This window comes from Rhagoletis zephyria, unplaced genomic scaffold, assembly GCF_001687245.7.
Source record: "Rhagoletis zephyria isolate East Lansing unplaced genomic scaffold, Rhagoletis_zephyria_1.1 Rzeph_scaffold_01526, whole genome shotgun sequence".
Taxonomy (NCBI): domain Eukaryota; kingdom Metazoa; phylum Arthropoda; class Insecta; order Diptera; family Tephritidae; genus Rhagoletis; species Rhagoletis zephyria.
This window is the reverse complement of record NW_016158610.1, coordinates 83,426-100,860: the sequence shown is the minus strand read 5'-3', so window position 1 is coordinate 100,860 and position 17,435 is coordinate 83,426. Positions and strand designations below refer to the sequence as shown.

General features: G+C 33.3%; 1 protein-coding gene across 1 annotated transcript in view; it reads right to left on the bottom strand.

The window, feature by feature from the left end:
• LOC108364323 (acid sphingomyelinase-like phosphodiesterase 3b) overlaps window positions 1-17,435 on the bottom strand; it is a 112,422-nt gene that overhangs the window by 15,393 nt on the left and 79,594 nt on the right. Inside the window, exon 6 of the mRNA XM_017617961.1 lies at window positions 14,503-14,698. Within this exon, the coding sequence (XP_017473450.1) occupies window positions 14,503-14,698 (196 nt within the window). The remainder of the gene's footprint in view (window positions 1-14,502; window positions 14,699-17,435) is intronic.

The window sequence follows — 17,435 nt, the reverse complement described above, 5'->3', positions numbered from 1 at the left end:
AACACCTTATCAACATCTTCAAAAACACCATACAAAGAAAAACATGTAAATGGTGGCCAGCACAAATCCCAGACCTCAAAGCTGTCGAAAAATTGAGCGCTGTGGTCAAGAGAGGATTAGCATAGCACAAGCGAGCTCCAGTAACATGAAAGAGCTTTGGAGGTGAGCAAAATTATAATGGGGTAATATTCCAAGCGAAATCATAGAAAACTCAGTAGAGAGCATTCCCGGACGTATGAAAATCGCTATTAAAAGCAAAGGAGTCTCCATAATCCTCTTGATATATACTTCCTAAAAGTTCAAAACTGAGTGAAGATAGTTGCCTTGCGTTTTTGCTGTGAATCACTTGTTAATTTTTCTATTTACTGGGCTTTATACCCTAGATAATAAGGAAAAATTGCTGAAAATTTCAAAGCAATCCGCTTATTATTAAAAAAGTTATGTTACTGTAAGTAATAAAATGTCGAACATGCACNAAAAAATATGTCAACACGTGCCTAAAGTGCCCGGAGCGTTAGGAACGCAAAAAATCACACTTCATGCCCGGAATCAACAAATGAGCTCTAAACAATTATTTTATGTGAGGAACTGCGTACATAAAAAAAAATTCTAAAAAAAATTTTTAACTTGTTGAGTACTCATTTTACTCAACTTCGGTGTAAAAAAAAAATCATAACTCAAATTATTGTAGAGTACTGTACTCCATAATAATATACTTCAATATTGCGCAATACTCAGAGCTACTATTGTGATTTTTTTCAAATTTTGTTCGATATTGCATATTTTTAAAAACTCATTTCTTTATAAAAAAATGTGTATGTTAAAAATGTTTCAAGAAAAAAAATTGTTTAATATTTGTTTTCATAGAAAATTTTGATGATTGCATGTGTGAATTTTTCCAAATTTTTTCCACGCCGCGTTCTCGAGATATTTGGAAAACTATTAAACCGATTTGTTTTTGTTGTTGGTGCTGTAAAGTTCTTAAAAATTTATTAATCAAGCTTAAATTTCTTATTTATTTATGCATCAACCCTAAAAATTTTAAACTAACCAAACACATGAAGTGTGAACCCCGTCCGTTTTGGTATGGAACACCCCATATACAGAAAGGTAAAAGTTTCAGTATGTTTGGAAGGCGCATTGTTTGGCATTGATTTCCAAATCCTCGGTATCTGGTTCACCTATAAGAAAAAAAAGTATCCCATAAGTTAATCTAGGCAAAAAGCTACCTGCGTACCAAATTTCACACAAATCGGACCATAAATAAGATTTTTCCGAATAGATCGGTCCCTGGCCCACCTACCGCAAAAAAATAATTTTTTTTTATCATAGGTCATAGGTGGTTACTGAAAGATATTTATATACAAAAATTTCATGCCAATCGGATAGGGCGCTCGCGAGATTACCTGTTAAAAAAAAAGGAGACTTCTCTTTATATAATTAGTATAGATACAGATTGCCTCCTCTGAAAAGGATACGTCGGTTTGAGTTTTTTGAATGATCATTATTCTTAAGTAAAAAAATAAAATTCAATAATAATCATTATCTTTGAGCGAGAAAAAATAAAAATCAAGTAACAATAATGTCTTTTGAGCCAAAAAAAATTAAACTCATATAAAAATTATATTTTTTTTATCTTTATTGGACAAACTCGAACACAAATACGTGAGTGTAGTAAAAATTGTTTTACGACGATTACAACTTATTAATTTTTTTTTGGTTAAAATTAAAAAATAATGATTATTTTCCGTCCCTGAATTAAATATATCGTGTGATCTGTACCCGCAACTGCGCGCAAATGAAATTAAATTTCATGAGTATACAAGAATGCAGATAAAAATATTTGACTACTTATCAGAAAATATACATGACATTTGTTATAATACCACAACAAGCTTTATGCTCTATATCCTTTGAAGAGAGGCCTTTTCTAACTTTGAGCTAATTAAAACCCAAATATTTAAATTTTTTTGAAAAGTTCAATTTTTTAGTTGTTCATTTAAATTTTTAAATGTATTTCTAATATAAGAATGTCCATACTCACTGCCGAATTTCTGGCAAGATACTGCTGGTAAAATTAAACGAATTTGATTTTCAAACAATGCGTGCGTTGCAGGGACGTCGCGATGCACGCATTATCGCAAAATCGTGTCTACGTCGGACATCTACATTTGCCAACATATGTTGTTGGTTTTGTAATCTGCCCGCATTTAACGCACCGCACCGCATTTCTGGTGTCTACGCTGGACACGGCGTTACGCGTTATATTAAGCCTGGACTTTAATGCTAACCTAAGCAATAATTTTAAGTTAATTGACTATAGAAAATTAAAATTCTCGGAAAAATACAAACCGAAACTTACGGCCCGTCTCCACAGGCAAAAGTTTTTGCCTACCAACTGTCATTTTTATTGCCTGATAAAAATTTTATCAGCGGCAATATTTGTGCGTGGGCATTTTTTATCTTGATAAAAGCATTTATAAGATGGCAATTTTTGCCGGATTTCATCAATTAAAAAGTTTAAAAAATATGCCATTTCACACCCAAGCAAATAATAACACATATTTTAATAGAAAACAGTCCAATTTTTGCTTTTATATTGAAATATCGATAATGTTGTCTCCACGAAGATATCGCGCAAATGAAAATGTAGCTGTCAAAGTACCAAATTGCTGGCAATATTTATCAAGATAAAAGCTCTGATAATTATTGCTTGCCAAGAGCAATATGCGGTCTCCATGGGCAAAATTTTGCCTGATAACATTATCAAGATAAAAACTTTTGCCTGTGGAGACAGCAAGTTAGTTCATCAGCATAAAATTACTTGGCCAAAAATTTAAAAATTTTCCAATATGGTAGGTACACATGGGTATACTCGCTCTTGGTTTGTGCTCATGCATTTTATATGTCAGCGTATGAAAAATGAATTACGAATATGTTATTATCAAACTACTTGCATACATATGAACATATGACCTTTAACAAACGAAAATACTAACATACATACATATGTACGTACGTATCCACATCTGTAAGCGTGTGCGCGTGTGTGTGCGCGTTTGGTTTTATGCCAACATTAAAGCCCGTTAAAGGATTTTATGCACGTTTCATTGCGGAAACAATTAGCCAACGGATTTACGCTTCCCACTCGGTAGCCGCACCACTTGTGTGTGCAAATATTAAGCACTGCTTGAACACAATGTAAGCTTAAATTTATGCGAAAATGCAATGTATGCATGAATGTGCAACATTAAACCACCAATTGAAATTGTAAGAGCATTTTTTTGACAGACAATGGCATTAAACTATGAACATATTTGCAGAAGTCTAATAAGAGCTTTAAAAATTTTACTAACCATAGATGTACATATATGTATGTACATATGAAAATATGATAAATTAATGGGAAAGCTTATACTAATATAAATGAATTATTAGATATATATTTTTTATCAAACCTTGTTGTGGACTTTTTTTCATAATTCGTAATACTTTGCTTAGGTGTTTTTGTTTAAATATAACATGGATACTAGATCTAAACTTTAAACTTATTGGCAATAAAAACAGGAAATTAAGCTAAAAACTTTAACAGAAAGTTAAGCGAATTACGGAAGTTTTCACGACCTGGGCGAATTCCTGAAAGCAAAAACACGGCTACTTAAGTTATGCGTCGGAATATTGGGCGTGGTGAGAACCGCGCCTAAAGAGGTGCTTAGCATGCATGTGTGTACCTGGAACTGCTTAACATTTTCGTTCATGTGAGACCTTAGGCTTAGGGAAGCCAACATGTGAAATCCAACTAATTCCAGGGAAGCGGCGAAATTGCGTGAGATGAAAAGCAGCAATTATTAGATACGTAACGCTAGGTTGGGCCTTCAATAAAAGGCTTCACATAGAATGATGTGCAACACACAAATCCAACACCGAATTTGCGCTACTTTATATGGCAGCTGTAGTATACTTGGCAAGGGCCCAGCGTAGTTCTTGGATGGTGGGGATGTCTGCTTTTGTCCTTACGAGGACATCAACCAGCCGGGAAGAGGCACTTTACTCATTAAGGGTACGTACGTACATACCAGCTGCATGTCCCCAAATCGTAGATTTATTTTTTACTGGAATGAGTTTTTAGGGGGCGGGTGCCAAACCCAGCGCACAACTCATTGCTAGGAGGGGTGTGTTTTCTCAACCGAATGCACGTTTACATAGCGAGCCACTTGTCCAAGAAAGACGCTTAATTGCAGGCGCAGCAACTGCTGTACAGGCGCTGCAGCTTTCCGTGAGCCCTTAAACCGAATAAGCCGGAGTGGCGCCACCGAAGCTCCCTCTCTTTCTGCTGTGACCCAAGGCTACAGTCCGATTGGTTATATATGAAATTTTCAGGTGTGTCGTTATTGCAGGTGACCATCGATAGATATTTGAAATTTTAAATCTATCAAATAAAAGGGTGTTAGTTTAAATAGTTTAATATTTTCGAAATGTTTGAAAAGGGTTTCCACCTATTTAAATAATTAAATTAAAAATTTTCAGTTAGTTAAATGAATTACTAAATGAGTTTAAAAGGCTTCATTTCGGTACTAAATATAATAATTTAATAGGGGTTGCCACAAGTTCAAAAAAATCAAATTCAATTTGAATTTCGGCAATTAGGTAATTGAAATATGTTTCACAATACCGCGGTCAGACGAAAGAGGCTTAAGAAAGTTAGTTAGAAATAGTTAGTTAGAAAATTCGAAATATGGGTCTCAAATTAAACAGCGGTAAGAAATCTTTAACTTGATCATTTAGAATATATTCGAGGCTTTTTGGATCTCCACCATTTACAAAGTTAAATGAAAATTATTTAATAAATGAATCATGTGTGTCAATCGAATTGTTTTGGAAAGGCATTATTTCAAAACTATATTTAGGAGGGTATTTGAAAAATATAATTCGACATAAATTATCAGTTAATTCAAATACGTATCCCACTGCCAGACGAAAGAGATTTAAGAAGATTTTGGTTAGAAAAATACTTTTGAAAAAGGTTGCCACCTGTTTGAGTAGTCATATATGCCTAACTCTTTGTATACGTAATACGAGAAGGAATATTTAAGAAGGTAATCAATAACTGGAATTTGAAATTAAAGAGATTGGCATGTATTTGTGAAATAATGTTCTTTAGTTTGAAGTTATAGCTCTATTATAGGAATATAGTAATTTGTGATTAGAGAAACCACACCAAGTGAGGCTGCTCTTCTTTACTCAGAAACAGCTGGACTGATTTAGATAAAATTTGGCACGGGGATCACTTTTAACTGTGACTAACATTTGGATTTTTTTTAAAGGTTTTTGAAGAGGGTTGCCACCTGTTTAAAATGGTAAACCGAATTTTGGCGGTTTAACGTCAAGCGGGTTTATTTGTTATATAAGTAGTATTACCGGTAATAGAGAAAGAAGTTTTAATTTATTGCGCGTGAGATCCATACTCAACTTTTTTTTCAATTAGCTGATTTATATAAACTCAATAGAATAGTAATTATAATTCGATTAAAATCTAGGAAAAGATGCCCAAGGGAAGGACCTCCAACATACTTAAACACATCTAGGAAAACAAAGCAGGTAAATTAGTTAAATATTGCGGACATTAGAGGAATATGTAGTTATATACAATTATGCAACTTGGTTTTATAAGATACCGAGTATAGATTATTAAGAAAGAATAAATTCTATATTCAGATAACAACTAATCTTGCTTCTGCACGCATTTTCAGCTCGTAAGTGTTTCCGGTTGTAAGATGCAATTTAAGTAATTGTTAACATAACAAACGTACATATGTATGTATATGTTTATGTCGTTCAAAATAAAATTGCTCGATAAATAAATATATGTAGTGCAGTTATGCATTTATTTTTCAGGTCATTGCACTTTGGTAATTATAAAATAATACTATATAAATACTATATACCTACCAAAATATTTACTTACGTTCATTTGAATGTGTATGCAAACTGACATTTAGCGAATAAGTCTGTCACAGCCAAAAGCCAAAAGCCACATGAACACAACAGATGACACAATAATGAACTAAAATATATTTATGTACATACATGCATACAATTGTATAAACAATAAATAACTAAATATATTTAAAAGTCAATTTAGACAAACATAGACGTATTTTAACTGAACAGTTATGTATTCGTACATACATACTTATTTAGGCGCATACACATGTACATATGTATGTGTATTTATTATGTTTGCAAAGCTAATGTGTGCATTTATACAAATAATATGTAAAATGTGTCATATTCCGGGCAGTCTTTACCGCAAAGTGGTCGCCTAGTGGCAGAATGTGCCACGAGCGATATGAGGAAGGAAGTGCGGAAGCAACAGATATGAAATTATTTTAAAGTTTGTTGGCCGACATTTTGGCATGGCAGCGGATGGTTGCTCATACGCCTCGGCATCCGAAGCAACACACATCCATATATACATATATATGTATGTAAGTCACACAAATGTAACTTAACACAGAATGTATTGCAGAAGTCACTTTTAAACGGCAGTGTTGATAATATTTAAAGTTTATTTATGTATGTATGTGTGTGTGTGTAAGTAATGTAATGCATTTTGTGTATTTATTTATTCTGGGGAATTGAAAAACTTTAAAGTAAATTGTTTATGAGTTTTCACTCTGCAAGTGGTTGGCCAATCATTTAACTAAAAAGAAGAGAATATCTATGTATGTGTTGAACTCAAGCTGTCAACGATCTGCAGTTATTTTTTATAAAATTTTTTTTTTACATTTCTTGTTTTCTCATATCTACAAGTTTCTTTCGAGGTCTGTTCGCCGCAGTTGTAAGTTTCGGTTTATCTTTTTTATTGCTTTCAATTTGTTTAGCCCTCTTCCATTTTGTGGGTCATCCATCATGTTCCGTGTAGGCAGGCGTCCGCAAATATGACAAACCAAATTTGCCGTCATAATTCAAAGTTTTTATTGACATATGCCTGCATGTACCTACTATGTGTGTGGCATATTCTAGGGGCTTAAGCTGGGGAAAATGAGAGAAAATCTCATGTTGACAAGAACGGATATAACGGGCATACATATCTACATATGTGTCCACTTGGATCACATATGCTTGTGGATTTGAAATATGAGTGCACAGTACATATGAGTATAAATAAATAAATATGTGGCACGTACTCTTCTACTAAGTGTTTGACTGAGTTTCTCCTCCGATTTGGGGTGAGCTTCTTGGTGTTAAATTATTGTTATTTATTTATTTATTTATCTCGAGTCTATGGTATATACAGTCTTACAGACTATATAGCAATTATTAAAGATTCAAAATATCAAGAACACCGTGTATAGAATATTTTGGTAAATTCTATGCTGTTGGAGAAAATGTTAACGTTATTCCCCCCAGTAGACCACTTAAATGGTGACTTGGTGCTTTTGGTATCTGTAGCTGGCCAGCATGTTTTGACAATGTGACAGGTCTGTTCCGTTCGCCATATTTCATTGGCAACTTCTATACATTTTTCATTCAGTAGAAATTTTCATGTTTGCAGAGGGATGTCGAGAGTATCCCTTATATCTGTATCAGGCAATGTCGTTCCATGACGCTCAAGATCGTCAGCTTTGCGCGATGGTGTACGCCTATAAACGACCAAAAACATGTTTTTGTAGCATTTCGTGAGATGTGCTCATATGAATATTGAATAATACCGCTATTGCACTTTTATTGTTTTATGGTTTGATATTTAATAACTCATGCAGATACTCTACTCACTTCCCTTTAATCATTTACGCATTGCTTTGGAAAATTACTTCCAAGAATTATTCTATTTATAATGAAGAATTGTAGTAATGTATGCAAATATTTCTGTGTAAGCTTGTCGGCGTAGAATTATTTCAAATACCCTGCACGCAAAGGAATTAGTGTTTATGTTCTACTGAAACCGAAGCGTATGATTGCATCTGGGATACCTAAGTAATTTGAATACTTGCATACTTGCAATCGCCACAAATGTTCGCGTGCCACTAGAATTCGAACAATGACATTTTCACGCACGCCCATCTTCATTGATCGCTCATTTGTGAGAGGTTCTTGCAATTATTTTGCATTTACTAATAAATGCATATTTCGTGTTCCACTGAAGCAATCGTATGGTTTACTGCATTGGAGACAATTCCCCATTCGGATCTGAGGAGCGCACTACTAAATGTCAATGCACGAAGCTAACTACGTGCAATATTCAATAGGTAATATGTACATTAGGGTGTATCACCAGAAAAATTTACCGGTTTTCCACCTAAATTATGAAATCTATTATATTTGAAGACCACTGCTAAAGTGTTTCGGGGGCAAAAAATATGAATAGCTTGAGCTAGACCGATTTGAAAATATCTTCAAAAATTGTATTATTGTGATTTCGCTGATAGGATTTAAAACATTTTCATGTCGACGTTTGAAGCTTAAACACTTCTATAATCTGAGTTGGTTTTTGAGAAAAAATTATTTTGAAAATTTATTTCCTTTCTTAAAAACACTATTTTGGAGGTATTCTAAAACGTAAACAATAAACGGTACCGATTTTTTTTGGATGGAGATTGTTGCACCTTAATATACATACGTTTATAGCGCTACCATAATGTAAAATACTGGAGCATTATATTCAAATAATACATACATAAATCTTTGTTGTATCCTTAGAAGAAGCATTGCTTACCTCATTCGAAATGCACTGCAATTGTATTATGTCAATATCCTTGCAGTTCGCTTATTTTGATAATTATATATTCACTACCAGTGCTAGCTCAATGGGCGATTAATTTAAGTTAATTAATAAACAAAATTAATTTTAAATGGTATTTTACGAATGAGAAGACTTATTTAATGCAAAAAGATCTGGAAACCTTTGCACAAGGAAAATTAGGAGACACAACATACATACATAAGTACACATGTACATATATCCCATCTGCTGATATATTGTAAAAATCTTAGCATATTTTAGAAAGGAATATTCCATGGGACTTTTCCTCTTTATTGGTTAAGGAAGAATTACTCAGAGAATTGGCTCAGAGTTTTGAGAAGGTTTCTACAGCTCTGTACAGATGCAAGAGAGTAGAATGCAGAAATGGGTTTTGAATCCAAGCATGTTCCACTGGATTTATGTAGTAATTGCAAGACCAGCTATTACATATATGGAGCTATGTATAAAGTGACCAATCTTACAAAGCACATCTGCACCAGCGGTGCAATCCGATCAACACCAAACTACGCTTTAAATGTTTTTAGGTCTTCTGGATCTTGCTGCTTTTCACGTTCTGAACAACTTTGGTTCTATTTCGGCCAACACGGACCGATGAATATAAATTTGGTTTCCATATAGAAGTATGTATATATATGTATGTGGAGTCCAAGTAAGAAAGACATTGCACCCCATCTGCTAACGTTGGCACTTTTACAGATTATTCGCAACTCAACAGAAAAATGGAAGGAGGAGTTTTCTGGCGAATCATTCCTGAATTGTTCACTTAATTTATCAGGCTATTGTATTAATTTCGAGGCACAGTGATCAGCTATAAAGAGGTTGGCCTCACGTTAAGAAAATTTTCTATGCCAAAATAAATGAAAAATGGGTACAATCTCTAGGCAAATTTGTCCTAAATGAGATCAAAAAAAAACTTTGACCTAGCGACCGAACATAAGGTTGGTAGATTTTTTTGCGCGAAATCAGTACCTTAGACTTTTCCATGCTACAAAAATCAATAGTTTTCAGTACACTTTTATTCAAAGCAAAATTATGAATGTAAGTACCAGAAAATACCTTACAACGCCAGAGTACATGTATTTACAAATAAAATGTAGTTCACAAAAAATAAAAATGTTATTCATTTTAACATGAGTATACGCACTATGCGGTGTTTAAATGAGGTGTTTACTTTTAGTTGGAAGCAATAATCGCCTGGTGTGAACGGCCTTTGAACTAATTGCTTTCCATGCGGTTGGGAGGAGCCAACTTTTGATTCAACTAATCGCTCTAAAATTACCTCTAAAGTCGCCNAAGTATACGCACTATGTGGTGTTTAAATGAGGTGTTTACTTTTAGTTGGAAGCAATAATCGCCTGGTGTGAACGGCCTTTGAACTAATTGCTTTCAATACGGTTGGGAGCAGCCAACTTTTGATTCAACTAATCGCTCTAAAATTACCTCTAAAGTCGCCTCATGTCAACCCCTTTTAAAATGTAGTATAAATTACCCTCATAATATCATTGTACACAGAAGCCAATAAATAATTTAATATTTATAACATTTTTGAATAGCAATGAGATTATTTCCATTTTGAGTGGTTAAATAGTCAACGAATTATTTACATTTCGTTTCAAAATTATTTTTAATTTGGAGTTCACTTTCTTTAATTGTAGTTAGAAGTCGGTTTCTCTCTTTGCGCCAGGACATAAATGATACTTCATCGTATTATCGTAACTGGTACATGGAACTGGAAGCATGTCAGCTATACTTAAATCATTTTCTTACGTTGTGCAAAACCTTAAAAAATCATAAAATATTTTCTGTAAAATAATATTAAACAAACAAAAGTATTTTTTAAGTAAAAAACCAAAACTGACTTCAATTCTCATATAAAAATTATCGGATCTAAACCATTGGTATGGGACTATGGGGTAGGTTAGGTTATCCTGGCTGCCCTCATCCGTCTCAAGCTAAACATTTCCCAATACTCCTTTGTTTGACGCACATATTTTAATATTTCATACAGTAACTTGTATATTACTTTAATAAATTCAAACTAAAACCCTGTTATACCTTTTTCGTGTGAAACCCAAATATATGTACATATATATTTAAATTATCTAATTCCCTTAATTAAAGTTGAATTTAAAATGGAGACGGGTGGAAACCCTCCTACATATTTTTTGAAGATAAAGTTTCTTCAAAGCCACTTGATTGATATCCATATTTAAGTAAATTATCCATATCCAAACCGATAAATATTGATAACCAAATCGATAAATATCGATAAAAAAGTCGATAAATACCGATAACATAATCGATAAATATCGACAACAAAATCGCTAAGTATCCATAACAAAATCGATAAATATCGTTAAAAAATCGATAAAAAATATCGATTACAAAATCGATAGCAAATCGATAAAAATATCGATAAAAAAATCGATAAAAACATCGACTAAAAACCGATAAAAATATGAACTATTTTATCGATAAGTCTCGAGAATCTCGAAAATTTCTAAAATCCCAAAATAGTTCCCGACTGAGTCTCTGTGTCTCTCTTTATATCTTTTCCTCTTCAATTACCTTTATTTTAATCTTTCTCATCCTCATCTTTGTTTTTACTTTTATGTTTATCATTTTCTTCATCTACATATTCCCCTTCACCTTTGCCCTTATATATATAAGTAAAGTGTTTAAATTTACCTTTGTCTTCATTTTTGCCTTTATCTTTACGCATCTTTCGTTTTGTTTTTATTTTGATCTTTGGCTTTATCCTTCTCTTTATCTATGTATGTACTCACCTTTACTTTCATTCTTGTATTGGTATTTTTTAAGTTTTATTCTTTAACCTTTTATTAGCAATTTTTTGTTAAATTAATACCATACACTCAAGAAGCACTTGTTTCAGTCCCAATAATTTCCGTTGCACCATTTCCGTTGCATTATTTCCGTTGCACTATTTCCGTGTGCAATTTCCGGTGAATTTGCCAATTTACTCCCAACCAACCAACCGCTACTAAAGAAGTTTCACTTCAAAAAGAAGTTTTCGTGTACATTTATGCATTCATACTTCTCAGACCGTCTTCAAAAGAGTCACAACTCAAAATAATACGTTCGTCAGAAAATGCGAAAAACCATTTCTTCGCAGATGCTAATCATATGGGCACGGAAGAGTTTACCTTAGTTGTTTTCAACAAATTATAACAAAGGTTTCGGCCGCTGTGGTGTAGTGGTAAGCAGTGCGCGCTTCCACTCCGCAACGCCTGGTTTCAAACCCTGGTCAAAACAACATCGCAAAAAATATAGAAAAAAGGTTTTTTCTTCTTCAGTTTTGCGGTCGTCCCTCGGCAGGCAATGGCAAACCTCCGAGTGTATTTCTGCCATGAAAAAAAGCTTTTGATAAAAATACAATCGCCGTTCGGAGTTCGGAGGAAAAGCTCGGCCAAACACTAACATATGTGTAAGCGCCAATCTATTATTATTATTATAACAAAAGCTTTTGCTGACACGTAGATAAAACCTCTCTGTGCATTTTTGTTTCCTTCTCTCACTTCTCTCACTTCCAGTGCAAGCACGTGTTTGCAAAAAGATAACGAAGTGATTTTGCATGGAAAATAATTTATGGCTATATACTTTAATCAAATAAACGTACTTAGAAGATACCAACCAATACTTCCCATATACCAAATGAAAGGAAAAAACTTTGGCTTTTGACTAAAGAAACATAAACAAAATCGTTCGAGCGGTTTTCAAGAACTTTAGTTACAAAAAAAAAATAGCAAAATTCTTCAAAAAATGCTCAAAATTTGTTGAATTTATATAAAATTTGAACACAACAATAATTCTATTACTCCAGAGAAACTTTATTCCAGAAATGAAAGTTATATCTTCCAATCCTAAGTTGCTAAAGCACTTAAAAGGCTCAAAATTTGCTCGAAAATAAGGCAATATTTACCGTTGTTTCTACAACAGAAACCAAACTGGTTACTTACGAAAATGAATCTGTCGATAGGTTTTATCTTTGAAATGCATGCCGCTTTTCTTTGAAATCACTTCAATAGTTCTCGTGCAATAACTAGAACAACTCAGAACATTTGAGCATAGCCTCCATATCGAGACGTAAGATGTATTCTACGTCAAAAAAATTTAAACGGACTGACAAAACCAGCAGCAAAACCCCTACTAAGTGTAGCAGCCATTGACAAATACTTTAAAATATTAAAATGTTTTATAAATATCGGAATTAATTTAATTCAGTGCTTAGTTTGCTAGTTTTTGAATTTATTTTAATAACTTTAGTATTTTTTTATATGTATTACTTTAATCACCCAGCCTAACATTTTGACAGGATATTCAAACATTTTGACAGGATACTTTCCAGGCACTTTAATTTGAAATATGATACAAAGACAAAAATATGAATTTTTTTTTTCAAATACGATAAGATTTAATTTTTTTTTTCAAAGTACTTCAAATTTATAATTTTTGCAGGACAATTATTTCTTCCGAAAGTTGGATTATTTCATTAATTAAAAATTTTGACAACTTGTGATCTAAAAACGCGTTTCTATGTTATAGCTGATTTTAAGTTTAAGGGATAAGGGAGGAGCCACGGCCCTCATAATGAGCAGATATGTTACTAAGGTATCGGCGTAAAATTTAAACGTAATGTGGCCAATGGGGTTCTTAGCTTATACTCGATTTAAGATTCCGATTATGAACCACTAGAAGTCAAGTGCCGCATATTTCGCGTATAAATAAACTAAGCGATATAGAATTTGATATAAAATGACGCAAAAACCATTACGATCCTAAACTTATTCTAGGTTATCTGTTAAGCGGAAAGATTAATAACACTCAAAGCCCGTAAAATTTTAAAATTACGTCCTCCTGTCTACAGAAATATATTGTTTTCTGTCACTTACAAGCTTGTTTTAGAATAAAGTCTTCTCTGTTGCCTGAATATTTGAACCAGCTAAAATTTGGTCTTCATAATTCAATTTCTCATTTTTGACTGAACCTGTGTGCTTTTTTGGAATTCTGACAATCGCAACGCTAAATTGAAAAGCGGTGGGCCTAAATGCACGCAACATGAAAAAGTAACAGATCGAATGCTTAATCAGCCAAATGGAAGTAATGAGGGGCATGTATGTAACATAGATATAGCATATTGTTAGGCCGAGGCCATGCAATGAACGGCAACGCAGCGAGCGGCTGAGCGGGTTAAAATTAAAACATATGGAATACTACTGAAGTGGCCATGTACTGAGCGGCATTTCTGATCGGCATTTTTGTATGGCGCCGCTCAGCTACTCAGCCGCTTTTCCGCTCATTGCGTGGCCTCGGCCTTAGGCGCGCTTGGCATTCTTTTGGAGATTTTTGTATCAAAATCAGCGATAGGAAATATTGGAATACGGTAAAAAATGGGTAGGTTGAATGTAAACAAATATGTATTGCTCTTTTGAAGGAATCTGGTAAGTTTCGTAATAATGTTCTTTATTCCTAAACTTCGACTCTCTGTAAACTAGATTTGGTCATGTGGGCAACTGCAAAACTCTTTTGACCTAATAAACCTCACAAAGGATCCAGCCTTCACCACTAAGAGTAATGATTCTCAGGTTGCCACCTAATGACTAATAATGATAAGGAAAAGAATGCCTTTGAGACACCGTAAATCACACAGGGAATTTTCTAGTTAAAATTAGTTTCAAAACAATAGAGAACTGTGCCAATTACCCAAGTCTACTTACCATTGTCATCATAGATGATACGAAAAGAATCTGAATGTAAATGACCAAAAAACTGGCCCTGTATTATTGACGAGTACTTGCGCACCAATTCCAAGTAGCGTTTGTTGTTAGTTTCGGTGAAAGTGGTGTGCCCATTCTGTTGCAAACCGATGTGGCGCTCATCTGAACCGGGTGGTATATGTCCCACAATGTAGACCTGTAATGAAAAGGAAACAATTTATATTTTTTTTTGGACAATTTCATATGTAAGGTAATGGACATGTAAAGTGAAAATTTTAGGTGTAACTACAAGTTTCCGACTATAAAAAATGTATACTTATTTTTAACAAATATGCTCACGAAGTATTTTTAGAACAAGATTTATTATAAGTTAGATTTATTATAGACTATCGGTACCACAAATTTTCAGTTTACCATAAATTAAAGTATACTATTTATTTAATCTAAATCCTTATGACTAAGCTAAGAGGAAGTCAAATAGGAGATCTGTGGGAGTTAATGAGACTTCTGTCTGTAAAACATTTACTCTTTTGCCGCATCCAGAAATAATTGTTGCTTCAGTTATATTGGTCTTCGTTTTGTCCAGTACCAGCCTTTTTCAATTACAGAGTAAAGATTACGGAGCGGACTCCCGATGGCTCAAATTAATTAAAAAAATGTAAAACTTGCGATGTTGCTTTGACTAGAACTTGAACCCAGGCCCTGCGGAGTGGAAGCGCGTACTACTTACCACTATACCACAAGGGCCGCCAATGACTATTATTTGAAAGATAATTTTTTAATGCCAACTTTGCCATTACATTTTTGCCATTTAATCCCTAGTGGAAAACTAGCATTAAAAAATTCATGAATATCGGAAATGACATGCCGCAATTTTTATATCCTATGGTGGAACCAGGTGTCATGGAAATACCACTGTGCGAAAACTTCTTTGATCCTATTCAGCTGTTTAGGCTACAACTAGGAACTTACATAATTGCATACTCCCGCAACATAGGAGGATTCTACATGCAATCCTAAGCAAATTTACCGAAGGAACCCTGGACCTAAAATAAATTTGTAGTGTGCTATTGCGCCCTCTAGTGGAAGTTTTAAGAAAAGGTTAAGTGCAGAAATGGTTCCTCATACCAAAAAATCCCTCATAGCATGTTTTTATGCAAAATGTATGCACTTCTTTACGACACTACAGAAATATGCTAAGAAACCGATTTTCGCAATTTACAAAACAAAAAATAATTAGACGTTTTCCTTTCACCATTGACCACTTTTTATTTAAATGATTTACTAAAAATCTGCATTTTTTTCAATTTTTTGCCCTGTTAAAATTTGTTTTTTTGTTCATAAAAATGTGAATATCTTGAAAAAATTACCAAATCTAGAAAAATAGAATAAATATCCCANAATTTTTTTTTAATTTTTTGCCCTGTTAAAATTTGATTTTTTGTTCATAAAAATGAGAATATCTTGAAAAAATTACCAAATCTAGAAAAATAGAATAAATATCCCAAAACTAGGACTGCAATTTGAGTTTCCGTGTTTTGGCGTTTTTTTGTGTTATTTCAAAACTTGCGATTTTCCCTACAGTGTTATTGGAGAGTAATATGTGCTTGTATGTTACCGCTCGAATAAGCTTAGTTTTAGTAAATTAGTTTTTTTTTTGTAATATAGGTAAAATTGCTGCAAAAACTAAATGTTTTTTTGTGGTTATTTTAAAAATTATTTTTTCTGCGAATTATGCATGCAACAAATATGTAGTTATAAATATGAAAATATTATATGCATATATAATTTGATATACATACAATAAACGCAAAGATATCAAATGATAACTAAACGTCCGGAAATATTGTATATCTAAATGCATGTACACAAATATTTATTTAACTAGTGTAGTATTTATCAGACTATTTATGCCAGTTTATACATAAACTATTTGCCTAACAAAGTACAAAATTGGCAGCGAGTGCAAACAAGTTTTACGTTTCATTGAATTAAATGCTGCAGATAGTTTTTGTCATCACTGCTTCTATATTACGGTAATTAATATTCTTTTTGCATAAACTCAAACTAAAATTAATTCAAATAGAATGCAAACCTACGACCCCTGTTTAGCTAATTTTCAACAAGACCCTCTCGCAAGTTCATCGGCATATGCAGCCGTTTGCATATACCTACGCGTGTACATAAATATAGATACATATGTACATGTACATATACTACTTGCCTTTACAATATTTATGTATATACCTACACATAAATATTTCTGCAAATATAGTATATAGTACATATTAGATTGCTTATCAAGATAAACTTTTACAAGCTAAACTTATCTTCCACTTGAATGGGCTCAAATTCAGCATTTAAGTAACTTTTGTAAACTTAGTTGAAGTGAAGTCAAATCAACACAAATAGAAACATTCACAGCGTTATATTTTCGAATAAAATTAAAGGCAAACAAATAAGGTATTTTGTGCAAATAAAACAACGCCCACATTCAAATATATAAATTTGTGTTTACTCAAAATACACACATACAAAAATAATGTACTGCTGTTCAAGGAGCATTTTCGCAAAAGTCCTTAACTTTCGAAAACTATTATCTATGTACATAGACACATGCGTACGAAAATTATAGGCTTTATTGAATATTGTAGCAAAGACATCAGAATTTGACAAATGACAAATTAGCCCATTCTTATAAACTTTAATTTCTCAAGAAAAAATTAGAGAGGATGTTCAGGGTTAACAGCAATTATTTATGTAAGTACACTGAAATTTAAATTTTCGTAAAAAAGGTTTTATCCGTAAACATCTCTCCTTATTGTGCCTTATCAGGAAGGCCTTAGACCTTACAAATCCACCTTTGTCCAGATTTGCACGGTGCGTTAAATCTTGCGAAAACCTTCCATTCGAATATCGATATATGTATACCA